Source organism: Ursus arctos, unplaced genomic scaffold, assembly GCF_023065955.2.
Source record: "Ursus arctos isolate Adak ecotype North America unplaced genomic scaffold, UrsArc2.0 scaffold_18, whole genome shotgun sequence".
Taxonomy (NCBI): domain Eukaryota; kingdom Metazoa; phylum Chordata; class Mammalia; order Carnivora; family Ursidae; genus Ursus; species Ursus arctos.
This window is the reverse complement of record NW_026622852.1, coordinates 10076049-10093527: the sequence shown is the minus strand read 5'-3', so window position 1 is coordinate 10093527 and position 17479 is coordinate 10076049. Positions and strand designations below refer to the sequence as shown.

The following is a 17479-nucleotide window of genomic DNA, read 5'->3' as shown; positions in this document are numbered from 1 at the left end:
CAAAAAATCCTCAACAAAACATTAGCAAACCAAATCCAGCAACATCTTAAAAGGATTACACAACATGACCAAAAGTGGGATTTATCCCAAAAATAGAAAAGTGATTTAATGTCTAAAAATCAATTGATGTAATATACCATTTTATTAAAACATAAAAATTATATAATCATCTCAATAAATACAGAAAAAGCATTTGACAAAATTCAACACCTATTCGTAATTTTTTTTTTAAATGCCACAAACTTGGAATACAAGGAAATTTACTCAATCTGGTAAAAAGCATCTGTGAAAAAAACCTACCACTGGCATACTTAATGTTGAAAGACCAAAAGATTCCCCTAAGACTGGGAACAAAACAAACATGTCCACTTCTATTTAAGATATATTGGAGGTTCTAGACAGTGGAAGGAAGGAAGGAAGGAAGGAAGGAAGGAAGGAAGGAAGGAAGGAAGGGAGGGAGGGAGGGAGGAAGGAAAAGGAAAAGGAAAGGAGGCAGGGCATATATATTAGAAGAAAAGAAATAAAACTATCCTTTTTTTTTTTTTTTAAAGTAAGCTCTATGCCCAACGTGGGGCTTAAACTCACGACCCTGTCCTCTACCAACTGAGCCAGCCAGGCACCCCAGAAATAAAACTATCCTTAATTGCAAAGGACATGATCTTATAAGAATATCCTAAGAAATTCATTAAGAAACAAAAACACTGCCAAAAAAACAATTTTAGCAAGGCCACAGAATGTAAGATCAATATACAAAAATCAGTTACATTTCTGTATACTAACAATGAATAATCCAAAAGTGAAATTTAGAAAATAATTCCATTTATAATAACATCAAAAATATATATATATAGGAAAAGTACAAATTATTGTAGAACAAAATTAAAGACCTAAATAAATGAAAAGACATTCCACATTCATATTCATGTATTGGAAGAGTCAATATTATCAAGGTGACAATTATCTCCAAGTTGATCTACAGATTCAACATTATCCCTTCCATAATCTCAGCAGGATTTTTTGCAGAAATTGACAAGCTGATCCTAAAATGTATATGGAAAAGCAGAAGAATCAGAATAACCAAAATAATCTTGAAAAAGAAGAAATGGGGTGAGCCTGGGTGGCTCAGTCATTAAGCGTCTGCCTTCGGCTCAAAGCGTGATCTCAGAGTCCTGGGATCGAGCCCCACATGGGGCTCCCTGCTCTGCTGGGAGCCTGCTGCTTCCTTTCCCACTCCCTCTGTTTGTGTTCCCTCTCTCAATGGCTTTCTCTCTGTCAAATAAATAAATAAAATCTTTTTAAAAAAAGAAAAAGAAAAAGAAAAGGCAAATCTATAGAAACAGAAAGTAAATTAGTGGTAAATAGCAAAGTTTAACTTCATTTAGCCAGATTCTAGAATTCTAAAGAGCCATTAGGTATTAAATATCACGACAGACATGATCCCAGGGTCTTGGGATTGAGTCCTGCCTCAGGCTCCTTACTCAGTGGGGAGACTGCTTCTCCCTCTGCCTGCAGCTCCCCCTGCTTGTGCTCTCTCTCTGACGAATAAATAAATAAAAGCTTTTTTAAAAAAAATCATGACAGATATTTATGTGTTAAGAAGTTCCCTCCAAAAGTGAAATGGCTTTTAGCGAAGTCAAAAGTTTATATTTTTGTTCATTTATTTCATACCTTTCTCCAGAAAGGATTTAAGGTAGCTTCTAAAGATAGGTGGAAGATGTTTCTATAGCAAATCCTATTTATAGATGAAGTACATGTTAGTCATGGTCCTTGCCCCACCCACACATCCTTGCCGAAAAGCCTGTCTAGATCAGTTCTTCTCAAACTAAACATGAGCAAGGACTATTCCCCCCAACAAATGATACTTTTGTAAAATATATTTTAAATGACTAAACAAGAAATTCTTTTAACAAGAAATTTTTAAAAGAGGTAAAACACAACCACAAGTGTTTTATTACTAGATTTGACGAACAGAAAATCACACTGCTATGTGATTATAAAAGTTTCTAAACACTTACTTTCAATTTCTGTACTTAGTTCTTTGTAAACCACGCTTTGGGTTGTGCTCTCCGAAAGGGCTCTGTTTTATATTCTAGACTCAGAGTGTTCTATCTTTCACATCAGAGGCGCATCAGCCAGAAGCCGGCACCTCGCCAAAAGGCAGATATCAAGGATACAAAAAAGAGAAGCCACGGCAGTTCTTGGATATAAACTCCAAGTAGAAGCTGTTGGAACAGGAGCTAAAACCCGAAGAATGCCTCAAGAGAAGTCGTGAACCACGGCTGGGGCGCGAAGTCAGAACAACTAGAGCCAACGAGATTAGGGCAAAGTAATGACCACACCGAAATGGGGATGAGCAAAACCATGAGAAGACGACACTTGAGAAGGAGAAAAGAATGAGCAGTTCTCAAAGGTCGGGAGAAAGGACACACGCGGACTTTTGTGGACGAGTTCACAAAGGAGCAGGGACTGCAGCACGTGGTCGCACATCCCGGTCCCACTGCTGTGAAGGTCACACCCACTCCTCCAGGCACGTGAAGCTTCCGCCTCCCTTAGCAGGCCTCGCTTAGTGGGCCTCCCTTAGCCGAGAATCCTTACAGTCAGCACCCCCAAACACTGACTTCTCCCTGAGGCCTGCAACCCAAAAGCATTCCCCAACTAAAGGAAGAGACTGACAGCTTACCTTTGGGTGTCACCAGGGGAATTACTTGAAGTGTTTAAACTCATGGTAAGTCTCTTCCAGCTCTTTGAAAACAGCCCACTGTTTCTGAATGGTGTACTTCGTTATTGAGGATTATACCTGTCTGAGATGTCTGTGGCTTACCGGTTAGATGGGCTGAAGTCTGTTAAAATAGTAAACAACATAACAGTGGTTATATATGAGTCCTGAGACTATGAGTGGTTTTTGTCTTTTTCTTCAACTTATTTGTATTTATTTTATTTTATTTATTTGAGAGAGAGAGCATGAGCAAGGAGAGGGAGAAGGAGAAGCAGACTCCTCACTAAGCAGGGAGGCCAACTCGGGGCTCATTCCCAGGGCCCTGGGATCATGACCTGACCCAAAAACAGACACTTAACCGACTGAGCCACCCAGGCACCCCTTACTTGTATTTTTAAAATTATTTTATAACAAACATGAAAACATTTAAAAACTATTATGTTCCTTTTTTTTTTTTTTTTTTTTGACACAGAGAGAGAGAGCACAAGCAGGGAGAGCAGCAGGCAGAAGTACAGAGAGAAGCAGGCTCCCGCTGAGCAAGGAGCCCAATATGGGGCTTGATTCCAGGACCCTGGGATCACGACCTGAGCCGAAGTCAGCCACTTAACCAACTGAGCCACCCATGTGTCCCTGAATTCTTTTAAAAAAAGATTAGAAGCAAAAATGACAAAATGTTAAAAAGATATTCCTTCTTATAAGAACAAAGTTCTATTAGAGTTTAATTTCTCAAATGAAGAGAAAAAAATATTTTTTAAAGATTTTCTTTATTTGACAGAGAGAGCGCACAGGGTGGGAGAGGGGCAGAGGCAGATGGAGAGGCAGACTCCCCGCTGAGCAGGGAGCCCCGCGTGAGCCTCAATCCCAGGACCCCAGGATCATGACCTGAGCCTGAAGGGAGATGCTTAGCTAACTGAGCCACTCAGACACCCCAAGAAAAAATGATCTTAATAAAACAGTGACAAATTACTCTTGAACTAGAAAAGGAATGTAGAGCCTATTTCTGGAGAACAGAATGCACTTTGAAAGAAAGTGAAGTCCAGGGACATTTTTAAGTCCCTAAAGCCTTTTTCATAAATGACATATTTTTAATGCAATGTTACAATCAAAAAGACCAAAGTACTCCCCACAAATGATCTCATGGTAATTTTCAAAGTCCTTCTCTTAAAGATCAAGGAGGAATAAGGAAAGAGGAGAGTACTTGACACTTACGCTGGCCTGTCTAGAACCCTCTTCTATGGGAAATAACTCCAAATTATACAAAGCTAACCATTTAAAGTAAGTTGCTTAAGTATATACCCATATATATACATATATACATATATATGTGTGTGTGTGTGTGTGTGTGTGTGTGTGTGTATACATAGTGTGTGTGTGAAGGAATCTCTAGGTAAATATTTTAAACAGAGATAACAGTGACTAAGTTCAGACAGACACAAATATCAAGATCTTACAAGTATCTCTTGGTATCCCTGGTAGAAGTCCAATAGCCTAAGACAGACCATGAGTTTTGGACTCAGAGAGATCTGAGTTAGGATGCCTTTAATCATCTTCCCAGTACGTGGCCATGGGCAAGTCACTTAGACTCTCTGAGCCTGTTTCCTCAACCATAAAAAGGGGTAATTACATCAAAGTCATATATTTGAGATTTAAATAATATATACAGAATTATACAGTGCTCCATCACTGAATACAAACCCTCTGGGAAAATATAATATAATAGTCCCTGATAAAGGAAGGGAGTAAGTGATACTTAAGGTGACTTGGTCTAGGGGAAAGATGTATCAAAAGAATTATTTAGTGGAATTGCCAGTGTACGGGGATACCTAGAAGACAAAAAAAAAAAAGCTACCTCTCTTTCCCTGCTCCTAATAAAGCCTCAGAGATTTCACTGAAAGAAAAGGAACTCAAGTAAGTGAACCAAGATGGAGACAAAACCAAGGTGCTAAGAACTGAGTAACGATTCCTACAGACACCAACAGATCTTTAAAACAGTCAGTGAGTTAGCTGATACTAGAATACTTTGACCCAGAACAAAGAAGATGGAGTTTTTACCAAAATAGAGGGAAAAATCCTGCCAGTCAGCTACTAAATGGAGGATACTAAGTACTCAACCAAGCTCTTCTGATACTGAGTACCAAAATCTTTTCATCTTACTACCATACTCCCAAATGTCAGACTCTGGAGAAACTGCCTTCAGAATGGAAGTTAAAGGGTTAAAACTCAAGACAGAATGGACTCTTCTACACTTAAGAGTAAAGTCCAAGGCTCAAAAGCATATATGTAAAATGTTTCTATTTTTATGAAAACGATTAAACACACACACGTATGCATATGTGTCACAACAGGCACAAACAGAACCTCTCACCCACGGGAAAAGAATTTACATAGATAGGACTTTAATAAATGTCTGTTGTGTTTTGTTTTGGTTTTATTTTGGGCAGAGAAGTGTGGGAAGAGGTAGTTTACTAAATTTTAATAAAGTCGTTTCAATAAAGCTAAATTGAAGAGAATCATTATTTTTTTGGTGCATCATTTTGGTATCTAATATCTTCAAATGTGAATAGTCTTCTAGACAGAAAAGTGTCTTCCATAGGTCAGGAATAAGTTTTGTCAATTTCCAGATCATCGATACAGATAATGTAGTAGGCAGATGGTCCCCACAATCTCGGCCCCCACTGGTGTTTCTCTCTTGTTTAATATCCTTCCCTTTTCTGTGGGCAGAACCTGTGACTTGCTTCTAACCAACAGAATATGGCAAAGGGATGATGATATGTGGCTCCCGTGATTACATTATGTTATATAAGACTCTGTTTTAAAATGACAGTCTCCTGCTGGCCGTGAAGAAGCGAAATGCCATGCTGTGAACCACCTACAGGGAGAGCTACATTACTGGAACAGCAGGGAGCCTCCACCCACAGCCAGTAAGAAGCAAATGCCTCAGTCATACAGAGGCCAATAGGACATAAATTCTGCCAACAATCTAAATAAGCTGGGAAGCAGATTCTTTCCAACCAAACCTCCAGATGAGAACACAGCCCAGCCAGCACCTTGACAGTGGCCCAGTGAATTCTGAACAAAGGACCCACTTAAGCTGTGCCCAGACTCCTGACCTAAGAGATAATAAATAGGTGCTGTTTTAAGCCACTAATTTGTGGTAACTTGTTACACACCAATAGAAAACTAATACGGAGGGCGCCTGGCTGACTCAGTCTGAAGAGCATGTGACTCTTGATCTCAGGGTGGTAAATTTGAGCCCCACATTGGCTATAGAGATTACTAAAAAAATAAATACACTTAAAAAAAAACTAATATGGATAAGAAATTTGAAAACACTCTTGCGGGGTTAAAAAGAAAAAGAAGTCGAGGGACAAGAAAGAAACAAAAATGAGTTCTCACATCAGCTCTGCCTGCGTGTCTTTCATAAAGTCATTTTTCTACGATTTATTAATTTAAATGAGGGACATTGTAAAAATTCTATCTAAGGTAATTAGAGAAACTAGAAAATCTATAAGCAACATTTACAACAAAAAGCTACAAAATTAAATGAATAAAGGCAAGCCACCAACATGCACAAAACCTACATGGGAGCAGTAGAAGTATGTAAGGAGGAGAAAGCAGAGTATGGAAATAACAAGGCTACATCTGAAAGAACACTAAAAAGAGCCAGCAGATATTCAATGGGGAGCACAACAAGCCAATCTGGGAACATCAGATGAAACTGGGAGAAGTCTAACCATTCCACAAGCCGGCCTGTGATACAGGCGTATGGCAAGAAAGTCTTGGAAGGGTTGGTACAGTCCAGCCTATGAACTCTCGGAAACGACCTGCCGAGGTCCCCTTCCTGGACAGAGGCCCACGCTAAAGAGAAACGGCAAGAACTGGAATCAAAACTGAGCAGGATAGGGGAAATACGAAGAAAAGCAAAGGCCCCCAGACCAAACTGTAGGAGGAAACAGAGCCGGGAAATCCCAGAAACAAGCCACCAGAGTTTTTAACACTCACAGAAACACCACAAGACAGGGTTCCATGAAGTCAGAAAAGCTTTCCTGAAGTTTGCCCCAATCTCAAAGTTCAAGTAAACTAATCTTCCATAAAAATAAGCAACAGAAGAGTAGTGTGGTCAAATCCCATACAAAGGTAACACAGGGAAAAAGAGAGTAAGGAGCAGAAATGAATGCTACAAATGAAAGCATGACAGAAAGACATGACCACAAAACAGATGAAACCTGTAACTTACTATTTCAAAAATAAGCTAAAAGACACTAACAAAATGGTACAAGACAGGAAGAATTAGAATTAGAAAAACACAGAAATAAGGTGACAACGATCAGAAAGAGTTAGAAACGGAAGAAAAGATCATTTCAATGATGACAACTAAGAGGGAACACAAAGTAAATACACGACAGAAAATGCCTGAAAGGACATAGGAAATAAAAAGAGGAAAATTTTCTGAGTAAAAAAATGAAGAAAGGGATCAAAAGGATTCAAGAGAAAGTGACAAAATACTGAATATTTTTAGGCAAAGAATAACCAACATGCAGATAACAGGAGTCCCTGAATAAGAAGACAAAAGCAAAGGGATAGAACACTAAAAACTGTAGTCCAGGAAAACTTTCTTGAAGTAACAAAAAGATTTTAATGTACATTTTGAAAAGCAAACTGTGTATCTGAGAATACTGAACACCAAGACACATTCTAAGGTAATTACTGGTCTTCAACAAAAACCTGCACACAAATGTTCAGAACAGCCTTGTTCGTTATAGCCAAAGAGTAAAAAAACACCCAAATGTCCATTAACTGACCCATGGAAAAATAAAATATGAAATATATACTCAACCATTAAACGGAATGAAGAAATGATACATGCCACATGGGTGAACCTTCAAGCATACTTGAAAACAGTATGCTAAGTGAAAGAAGCCAGACACAAAAGGCCACAGATTGTAGGACTCCATGTATATGAAATGTATAGAATGAGCAAACACATAGAAATAGAAAGTGGATTTGTGGTTGCCAGAGGGTAGGGAGGGGGGAATGGGGTCTGACGGCCAATAGGTATGAGGTTCCTCTTTGGGAGTGACGGAAATGTTCTGGAATTAGATAGCTAGAACTATTAGACAGCTAGAATTAGAACACAGTGAATATACTAAAAATCAATGAATTGTACACTTTAAAACTGAATTTTGATAGGTGAATTATATCTCAATTTTTTAAATTCATCAAAATTTACCAAATTCACACAAAAAAAATCCTATCTAAAGTCTCCTTTAGCAAAATCTTATTTTCTTTTTCTCTGTCTCTACTATCAGCTCCTGATGACACTAGGGTTCAAGAGCCTACCTCTGTGTGTTTTCGGAAGACTAATCTAGTCATCAATGAAGAGCCAAAGTCAGATCTGTGGCTGAATTTAAACTATGACTGGAGTTCTATCCTTTTGAACATGGCAGAGAAGATGTAGCAAAAGCTTCCTTTTCAAACACCACAGTGAAAAGGTAATGAATGACGAGGAAAGTAGCTAGGTACAGTAATGGAAATGTCAGTGAAATAGGGAATTAGGTCAAAGAATTATAGGTTCCTCACATAATATGCATTCCAAGATTTACCTAAAACTCCCCAATGAGATTCCACAAGATAAGTACTTTAGCTGATTTATACGAGTAATTACAAATTCCTTATGATACGCAATCAACATCAATCAGCCTTTCTCCAACATGTAGCTAACTCTGTTAGTAACGTTTTCCATTTGAAAACATTCAATATGCCATTATCTATAAACAAACTATCTGAGCCACTCCTACTGTCATCATGCCAACTGTGACAAACATCCCTTCTCCAGTGTGCTAAGAACTTTCTATATCTCTACACTGTCACTCTACACCAACCGCAAGGGAAAGATACTGTTAATGTTCCCACTTTATACCTAAGGAAACTGGGGCTTAACGATATTCATTCAATCACCTGTCCAAAGTCACATCTCTAGTAAGTGACAGAGTCTGGATTCAAGCCCAAATTAGCGGACGCCACAGTTCTGTTGTGTGTCTTGCTATTGGCCTTCAAGATATGATTCACCCCCAGCCAGAGAGCATGTAAGACCTTGCTTATCAGAAAAGAACTTCTCCCTGCCTCAGATTTTTCAAACACAGCTCATCCATCCCCCACATCCCCACCCCATCCAAACTAACTACAAGGCAGGGTCTCTTAATGAAGGATAACTCAGACCTCCAGTGGATTCTCAATCCAAATGGCACTTCACAGGCTTGGGCCCAAACCAGGCCATCCTGTAGCAGTGACGGATAAAGGCAAAGTTTAGATCAGCTTTTTATGTTAATCTATTAATAGATGAATCTTCTCTTGGTAGTGGAGTTGGACTATTCTCACCATTCCTACTAAAATAGATAAGGGGATGTTATATATATCATCCTTCAATAAGAAGTTCTTTAGACATAGTTAATAGGGCCAACTACCGGTAACTGAGGCCCAGGGATCAATGATCTAGATATCCTAAGAGTAAGTCCCAGCCAGAAAGACAAATCTAGTTTAGATTTCAGAGCCACTGCTGGTACAAATTTTCCTACCTCACAGCTGAGTCCTTCACTGGGTCATGCAGAATATATTCATCTCTCAGTGTGTCTGTACAGATCAGGGGGAAGGGAAGGGGTGAGGGCGGGGCTGGGGATGAAAAGATAAAAAACCACTATTACTGAGCACTTACTATGTGCCTAATACTAGGCAAATGTACCTGATCTCATTGAATCCTCCCAATAGCCCTATAAGATGATTATACAAATTTCACAGACGAGAACACTGATGCTTAGAGAGGATGAGTAACTTGTATAAAGCTATTCAAGTGGGAGGGACAGCTGGATGGCTCAGTTGGTTAAGCAACTGACTCTTCGTTTCAGCTCAGGTCATGATCTCAGGGTCTTGAGATCAAGCCCCAATGGGGGCTCAACACTCAGCCCCCAGTCTGCTTGAAACTTTTCCCCCTCCCCTTCTGCTCCCCCCACCTCTAAAATAAACAAATAAAATCCTTAAAAAAAAAAAAAAAGATGCTCAGTGGGAGGGTTAGAATTCAAACCCACATCTGGCTGACTCCTAAATCCATCCTCTTTCATAACACAGTGCTAACTACAATAACTACATCTGTGTTGGGGATTCTATCTGCACACTTATATATTTCACCCTCAAAGAGGATGTCAGGTTCTTTCATCAAAATAAGACCATGACAGGGCACTTGGGTGGCTCAGTCGGTTAGGTGTCTGCCTTCAGCTCAGGTCATGATCCCTGGGTCCAGGGATCGAGCCCCACATCGGGCTCCTTGCTCTGCAGGGATTCTGCTTCTCTCTCTCTCTCTCTCCTTCTGCCCCTCCTCACTGCTCATTCTCTCAAATAAAGTTAAGTCTTAAAAAAAAAAAAAACCATGACAGGGGGGCTGAGACAATCAAAGAATTTTAGAATTAAATAGGACTTTAAAGACCAATTCCATCTTCCTTATCTGACAGATAAGGAATCTAATGTCTAGTTAGCTTAGGTGATTTGCTTGAGGTCACGCAACTAATAAAACTTCAAGCTCCAGACTAAAACTACTCCCCTCTTTCCTCTTAGCAGGTTGCACTGTCTTTGTTTCTTCTTCATTTCATGGGAAACCACTGCTAGTTTCTGCTCTACCACTGTTTTGTTGTTACTACGCACTAACTGTTCAATAAAACAAGTGACAAAACGGTGGGGTCTTCTCTCCAAAATTATGTGAACTATAGAAAACATCCATGTGTTTTGTATTTGAAAGAGTTGAACACCAATTGCTTCTCAAGTAAACTTACGCAGAATCATTAGAGATCTTAAAAAGAAAAAATAAGCATTTGTCTAGGATAAATATCATGACAGAGTAAAGAACAGTCAAAAGGAGGTTCTACTTCTGCAGAAAATGTACAGCCCTGGAAAAACAGCCGGATTTTCTATGTCTCTTAAGAGTCCTGGAGGGTGAGCAGTAGAAACTACAGATGTTAGCCTACCACAACTCATTCTTTGATTTATCAAACATTGATAAGAGTGGCTAGTGTGTGGCTGGCTTTTTTTTTTTTTTTAAGGATGAAAAAGACGTGGTCCTTGTCCTCGAAGAGTTTACTGATTCGTGGACGGGAAAAGCCCGGCAGTCCGGAGTTGTAAACCTTAGAAGTTCCAAGTCCAGGCCCTCTGGGTCCTGCCCTCTGGTCCCTACTCAGTCCTCTGGGTGCTGCTGCAGCGGTCTCCTGTTAAGATGCTTCTAGGAGATCTTCCCCCAGGTGGGCGGAGAGGCCCGGCCCAGAGAGCTGGAGGCGTGTCCCCACAAACGACACCAACAACCCCAGGACAACTACGAACTAACTCGGAGTTCCCCTTAACTCTCACTGCTGCTACCCGTATCTTCCTCAGCACCTCCCCGCCCAAGTCGTTCGCCTCGAAGCCCCACATCCCGTGGTTACCTCAGCGGGCTCCCGTGGTCCAGACCGCACACCCAAGACCCCAGGGGCAGCTCCAAATCTCAATGGTAGAAAGAGGCCTAGGCAGATCGCGGGGGTCAGAGCAAAAACTGTTGGAACCCGACGGACTCTAGGACCCGGGAAGAGGGAACGAATAGCAAAGGGGGACAGGAGGGAAAAAGCCCTGGAGAGACGGTGTTTACAACGGCCACTTCCGGAGACTCGGCAGCGCTCGCAGACCTTCATAGACTTTCGCAGGCCTCCCGGCCCCGCCCCAGCCGACCCCTTTCCTCCCGCCTCTCGCTGCCCGCCGCCCCAGGATACGCACTCAGAGAATCCGGCGCTCCGATTGGAGGAGGAGGGCCCGCGAAGTTGCGCGGCCGTGCGGGAAGGCGAGCAGGCGCATGCGCCGTTGCTGAGGAGCGGCGCGCTCGTAACCAAACGCGATCCCGCGGCGCGCGCGCCCCTCCTGCACGAGAACGCCCCGGCCCACGCTCTAAGGTGCAGTTCTCAGCGTGAGGTCTCCAGGTCACAGTCTCAGAATCCCCAGAGCCGCCAGACAGTGTGGATTTCTGAACCCTAACCCTTTTTCCGCGCGTACTTATTGAATAAAACTCTTAAGAGGCTGGATCCCCGATTGTACATTAAACTGCCGCTCCTAAGGCCAGTGTAGCCCCGTCGGGGTCTGTGGACTGGTGCCAGAGCCAGGGGTAGATTTTGTGGGCTCGGCTTCTGCGCAAGTGGCTGGTTTCCTGCTGTGTAGCCCGCTGCCGCCTGCAAAACGCTCCTTGTCCCCTCCTCCCATCCCCATTGTATCCCAGCTTGGGGTTGTAAACAATGCGGAGAAAATGCGGGACAGCGCGCTGATACTGTTGCAGCGCCTTTCATTATAAATATTACATAACGAGGTACCTCGCAAAAAAAGTCCTTGGAGCCTTAGTATGTGCTCCCTCTCCTATCCTCGTCCAAGCCCCCGAGCGCCCGCGCGCACACACACTCGCACACACGCCTTCCTCGAGTTGATAATTTATACTTCGGTTTCTTCCGGTAGCTGCTTCACAATCTGCGGCCGCCCCAGAGAGATTGGAAAACCAAACGCTCTTTTGTTCTTTGGCATTTGGAAACCTGTTCCCCAAAGAACAATGCAAATTGGCGGGATTTTGATTGAGGAGTTTATCTTGACTGCCTCCACCTCCTCCCCTCAAAAAGGTGTTCGATACAAAATGAACCTTTTATGCTAAAATTGTCCCATGTTGATTGTAATCAACCTGAAACCAGGTGTAGGCGCCGTCTTTTCCCTGTCTCCCTGGGGAGAGCCAACGGTCATAAATGCAAATATAAATTGAGATTAAAACCTCCTTGATTCCTGTAACACTGAAACTTTAACTGGTTTGAGTTGTTACAGGTTAAAAAAAGGAACCCATCCTGCTTCCTAATAGTTTTGCCAGAAAGAGGATAATTACTTCAAAGAAAAGAGTTTATGGAAAGGAAAAGAGCCCATCATAACATTTAGAAATGCAGTGGAAAATTACAGCAGACTAATGAGATTCGATTTTTTTTTTTTTTTTGCTTTACAAATTTTAAATACTTATAAAATTTCTGTTTTAAAAAAACACAAAACTGAATTTGTATGGCAAGAATCAATGGCAAATGTACTGTACTGAACACTTTTTTTTTAATGAAGAATAGGTGCCATATGAAGGCTTGCAATCTTCATCTGTTTGTTCATTCAATATTTATTGAATACAGACTATATACCCAATCTGGAGCAGGTGATAGAAATACGGGATATTTAATATAGGTACAGTGGAAATCACAAGAGACAAATGTTAATACCAACCATAAGCATCCCCAAAGGCTTTAATGGAGAATTATGAACTTACTCTGGGAAGACGGTTACAGATTCACCAAGCTGAGAAGGAACTGGAAGACGTGAAAGCTACGCACACCAGCACAGGAAACTCATGAGGCATTGGGAAAACTGGAAGCTCTGTGTGCAGTCTTGGGAGTGGGAGAGCGTGGAGAGTAAGAGAGCAGGCTGGAGAAGTAGGCAGACCCCAGATCACAGGGACCTTCTAGGTCATAGAGTAGTCCCCTCCTTATGCATGGTTTCTCTTTCCATGGCTTCCGTTACCTGCAGTCAACCAAGGTCAGAAAGTAGATCATCCTCCTTCCGACATATTCCAAAGACCAGTAGTAGCCTAACTCTGCATCACAATGCCTATGTCATTCACCTCACGTCATGTTATCCTGTTCGCGTTTTATCGTCGAAAGAGTACAGTACGATAAATATTTTTTGGGAGAGAGAGACCACATTAACATAACTTTAATTATAATATATTGTTATAATTTTCTATTGTATTGTTATTGTCGTTAGTCTCTTACTATGACTAATTCATAAACGTAACTTTATCATAGGTGTGTATGCATAGGAAAAAACATCGTGTGTAAAGGATCTGGTACTATCCCCAGTCTCACACATCACTGGGGGTCTTGGAACATATCCCCCCACATTCAAGGAGGACTACCATACTTAGTTTATCAAGCAACGAAGCTAACAAAGGATGTTGAGCAGAGTTTGTAATAATTACACAATAAATCAGACTTCTAAAATATTTGGAGGTTTCTAAGAGTTACAAGTTTCATTCTGTGCTGTTTCTGTTTGCCTAACATTCTACTGCTACTTACAAAAAGCTGTACATAAAGACGTTCTCTAATTCACTTCCCTTTTAGCCTTAAAAGTCATTCTTTTTACTTTCAAGATATTATTCAATTCCTCCCCAGCACTTCACCAAAACAACTTCCAAAATCAATAAAGATTTCATTGCTAAATCCCACTCCCCTTCCATTCACTGATACTTTGATCCTCCCCAGATTTCTCTGCAGCATAGGTAAGACTCTTGGTTTCTCCAACTCTCCAACCCTTTTATTGCTTGCTGCTTGGCCACTGTTATCCCCTTCTTGCCCCTCAATGTGATACTTTCTCAGTTTCTGCCCTCAACTTTCACATGTTACCACGTAAACTTTCTCAGCAGTGTCATCCATCCCTGGGTCCGCGTGATAACATAATATCATAAACTCTGCTGTGATTGTGAATTTTTAACTCTCATTTGAACAGTATCACTTTAATGTGTGGTAATACTGAATTCAACATATATAAACATTATCTTTCTTAACTTCTTAATGGAGCCCCCCAAAACTGCTCCTCTACCAATTTATAAAACTAATCTCAGATACCCAGATGAAAAAAAACTCAGAGAATCTTCTCTCTGAAGCTCTCAATTTCTACATCTAAGAATCACTAAGTCCTGCTTACTTTTTTTCAACTCTCCTGTCACGTTTCTATACCTACTACTAAACATCCTGATGATTTGTTTCTTTACTGCTTCTTATCCAGACCCTTGTGATCAGAACCTGCTCTGTGTCCTGATATAAGTCACTCTCGTCTCCTTTCTGTGCAAATTCTCAACATTTTTAGAGGTTGACAACTAAACATCTAGGGCATTGTTAAACTGGCAAATATGAGTGGAAAAGATCAAAAAATAGAAAAAAATCAAAAGCAGGCCTAAGGGCACATGTGTACCTTTCTGACACTAGGGGAGTGTTATGAGTTGATTTTATGCATGTGAGCCTCAGGGTTTTTTAATCGCCAGATGAGCCACATCCTTTTGACCCTTCAGTAACCTTCCTCAGAAGGTTCAAACACCAGGTGCTCGATTATTATGCTGCTTTGGTATCAATTCTTAGAACTGCAAGGCCTTGCCATAATTGCTACTCTCAGGGGCTCCAGTCCTTTGCTCCTTCAATCCCCGTTCTGTGCGACGGATGATCCTTCTAAAGCATCGTCAACCTTAAAAATTAAACAACAGAGGTTATCAAGCTGCAAATGAGTTTATTCAGAAATAGCAGAGGATTGCAATTTGGGTCATGCCAGCTATAGTGAACCATAGGCAAGTCCAGAGAACAAAAGGAGAACATCCTTTATAGAGGAAAGGAGAAAATTGGGAGGAGTTGTTTTGAACAGAAGTTCACTGGAGGGAAATGAGAATTTCATATACATATATATGTAATCTTTTTTTTTTTTTTAAGATTTTATTTATTTATTTGACAGAGAGAGAGGCAGTGAGAGAGAGAACACAAGCAGGGGGAGTGGAAGAGGGAGAAGCAGAGGAAGCCTGATGCGGGGCTTGATCCCAGAACACTGGGATCATGACCTGAGCCGAAGACAGATGCTTAACAACTGAGCCACCCAGGTGCCCCCCGTATATATATATGTAATCTTTACATCATAACTCAGGGTAACTCATATTATGTTACGCTATCAATCAATTCTTTTAACAGCTCCTCAGTTCTTACTGCATAAAAACCAGACTTAGCCCCTTCCCCCTCCCCATCAATCAAGCGCCCCAGTCTTGTCTATCCAGCCTGTCTTCTTCTTTCTTTCTTTCTTTCTTTCTTTCTTTCTTTCTTTCTTTCTTTCTTTCTTTCTTTCAGAAAGAGAGAGAGTGAGAGCACAAGCGGTGGGGGGTGGAGCGCAGACAGAGGGGAGAGAATCTTAAACAGGCTCCATGCCCAGCACAGAGCCCAACTCAGGGCTCCATCTCACAAGCCTGAGATCATGACCTGAGTTGAAATCAAGAGTCAGATGCTTAACTGACTGAGCTACCGGGCATTCCGAAGATACATTTTTAATAGCTTCAGTCTAATCTATTTTGTGAATGCCTGTAATTTACTTATCCAGTCATCTAGTTTGTTTCTGACTTGTTCCTCTTCTTTAAAAAAACAAAAAAACAAAACTGTCTCTGTAGATATACTTTGCATATTTGTCTTTTAAAATCATATTATAGGGGCACCTGGGTGGCTCAGTCGTTAAGCATCTGCCTTTGGCTCAGGTCATGATCAGGGATCCTGGGATCGGGTCACTAAGCAGAGAGCCTGCTTCTCCCTCTCCCTCAGCCTGCTACTCCCCCTGTTTGTCCTCACTCTCTCTCTCTGTCAAATAAATAAATAAAACGTTTTAAAAAATAAAAAAATAAAGTCATATTATAAATTCCTGGAATAAAAATGGCTAGATAAAAGAATAAGCTTTTTTTTAAGTTTATTTATTTTTTTAATAATATCAACACCCAAAATGGGGTTCAAACTCATGACCCTGAGAGTCATATGCTCTTCCAACTGAGCCAGCCAGGCGCCCAGAAAAGAATAAGTTTTGAAAACTGAAAACAATATAATTATCTGTCCCCATGTTGAATAATACTGGGACTAGACATTAGACATACTTTCCTGTACTTATGTTAAACAATTCTGAAACCAAGCAAAAATAACCTGGTTGCTTGCTCCAGTTAATACTTGTTCCTGGAAGATAAAACTGTGAATTTGTTAAATAGATTGCTCATGAAGACTAACAGTTCACCAAAAAATGTTTCAAGACCATTGCCCTGCTATGCCCACCAAGCTAAAGCTATTGTATCATAAACTCTGCTCAATTCCAATCATTTCCCTGACTCGCTTCCTTCCCTACAGTTATTCAGCCCAAGCCTTAAAATCCAAAAAATAACTGGCCCTAATTTTCCCTTTTGAGATACCGCTAAGGCTCAGTCAAGTGGTATTCTCCCTTATTGCTGCAAATTTAATAAACTTAACTTTGCTTCAGCAACAGTTTTTATGGTGAGCTTTTGAGGAGTCAACATTTGACAGCATATTTAAATTTTTGTATACATAATACCAGGTTACCTTCTAGGAAGACTGTATCAATTTAAAGAAATAACAATATTGTGAGAGAATGTCTGTTTCCCTCTGTCCCTGCCAGCACTGGGTATTTTTGCTGTATGGAAACTTCCAATCTGATAGGCAAAAAGTGACACCTCATTGTTCTTTTTCTTTTTTAAGATTTTATTTATTTATTTGTCAGAGAGGAAGAGAGAGCGAGAGAGTGCGAGTGCGCGCGCGCACTAGTGGGGGAGGCGCAGAGGGAGAGGGAGAAGCAGATTCCCCAAGGAGCAAGGAGCCCATGCAGGACTGGATCCCAGGACCCTGAGATCATGACCTGAGCTGAAGGCAGACACTCAACCAACTGAGCCACGCAGGCATCCTGACACCTCATTGTTCTGATGTTCTTTTAATTTGCATTTATCTGCTCATTAATGAAGTTCAGTAACATCTAGAAATGTCATTTTTATCTTATGTCCTGGGAAGCATGAAACCACTATTACACCACCACTGCCATCAGGAATTAGAGCAGAGAATTTGCCAGGTCTAAGAATTTAATTCATAACCTTACCATGAAGACTTTAGGGAAAATGGC

The 17479-nt window shown here is 41.0% G+C and overlaps 1 protein-coding gene across 2 annotated transcripts in view; it reads right to left on the bottom strand.

Moving 5' to 3' along the window:
- Positions 1-11428, bottom strand: part of CCDC171 (coiled-coil domain containing 171) — a 300691-nt gene extending 289263 nt beyond the window's left edge. Inside the window, exons 1-2 of one of the 2 annotated variants that reach the window (XM_048223031.2) lie at positions 11179-11428; positions 2681-2840 (exon numbers count right to left, since the gene is read on the bottom strand). In XM_048223031.2, coding sequence (XP_048078988.1) covers positions 2681-2724 — 44 coding nt within the window. In that variant the 5' untranslated portion in view covers positions 2725-2840; positions 11179-11428. Of the gene's footprint in view, positions 1-2680; positions 2841-9291; positions 9669-11178 lie in introns of those variants that run through there. The other variant, XM_057313447.1, reaches the window with a different exon arrangement.
- Positions 11429-17479: the final 6051 nt, after the last annotated feature.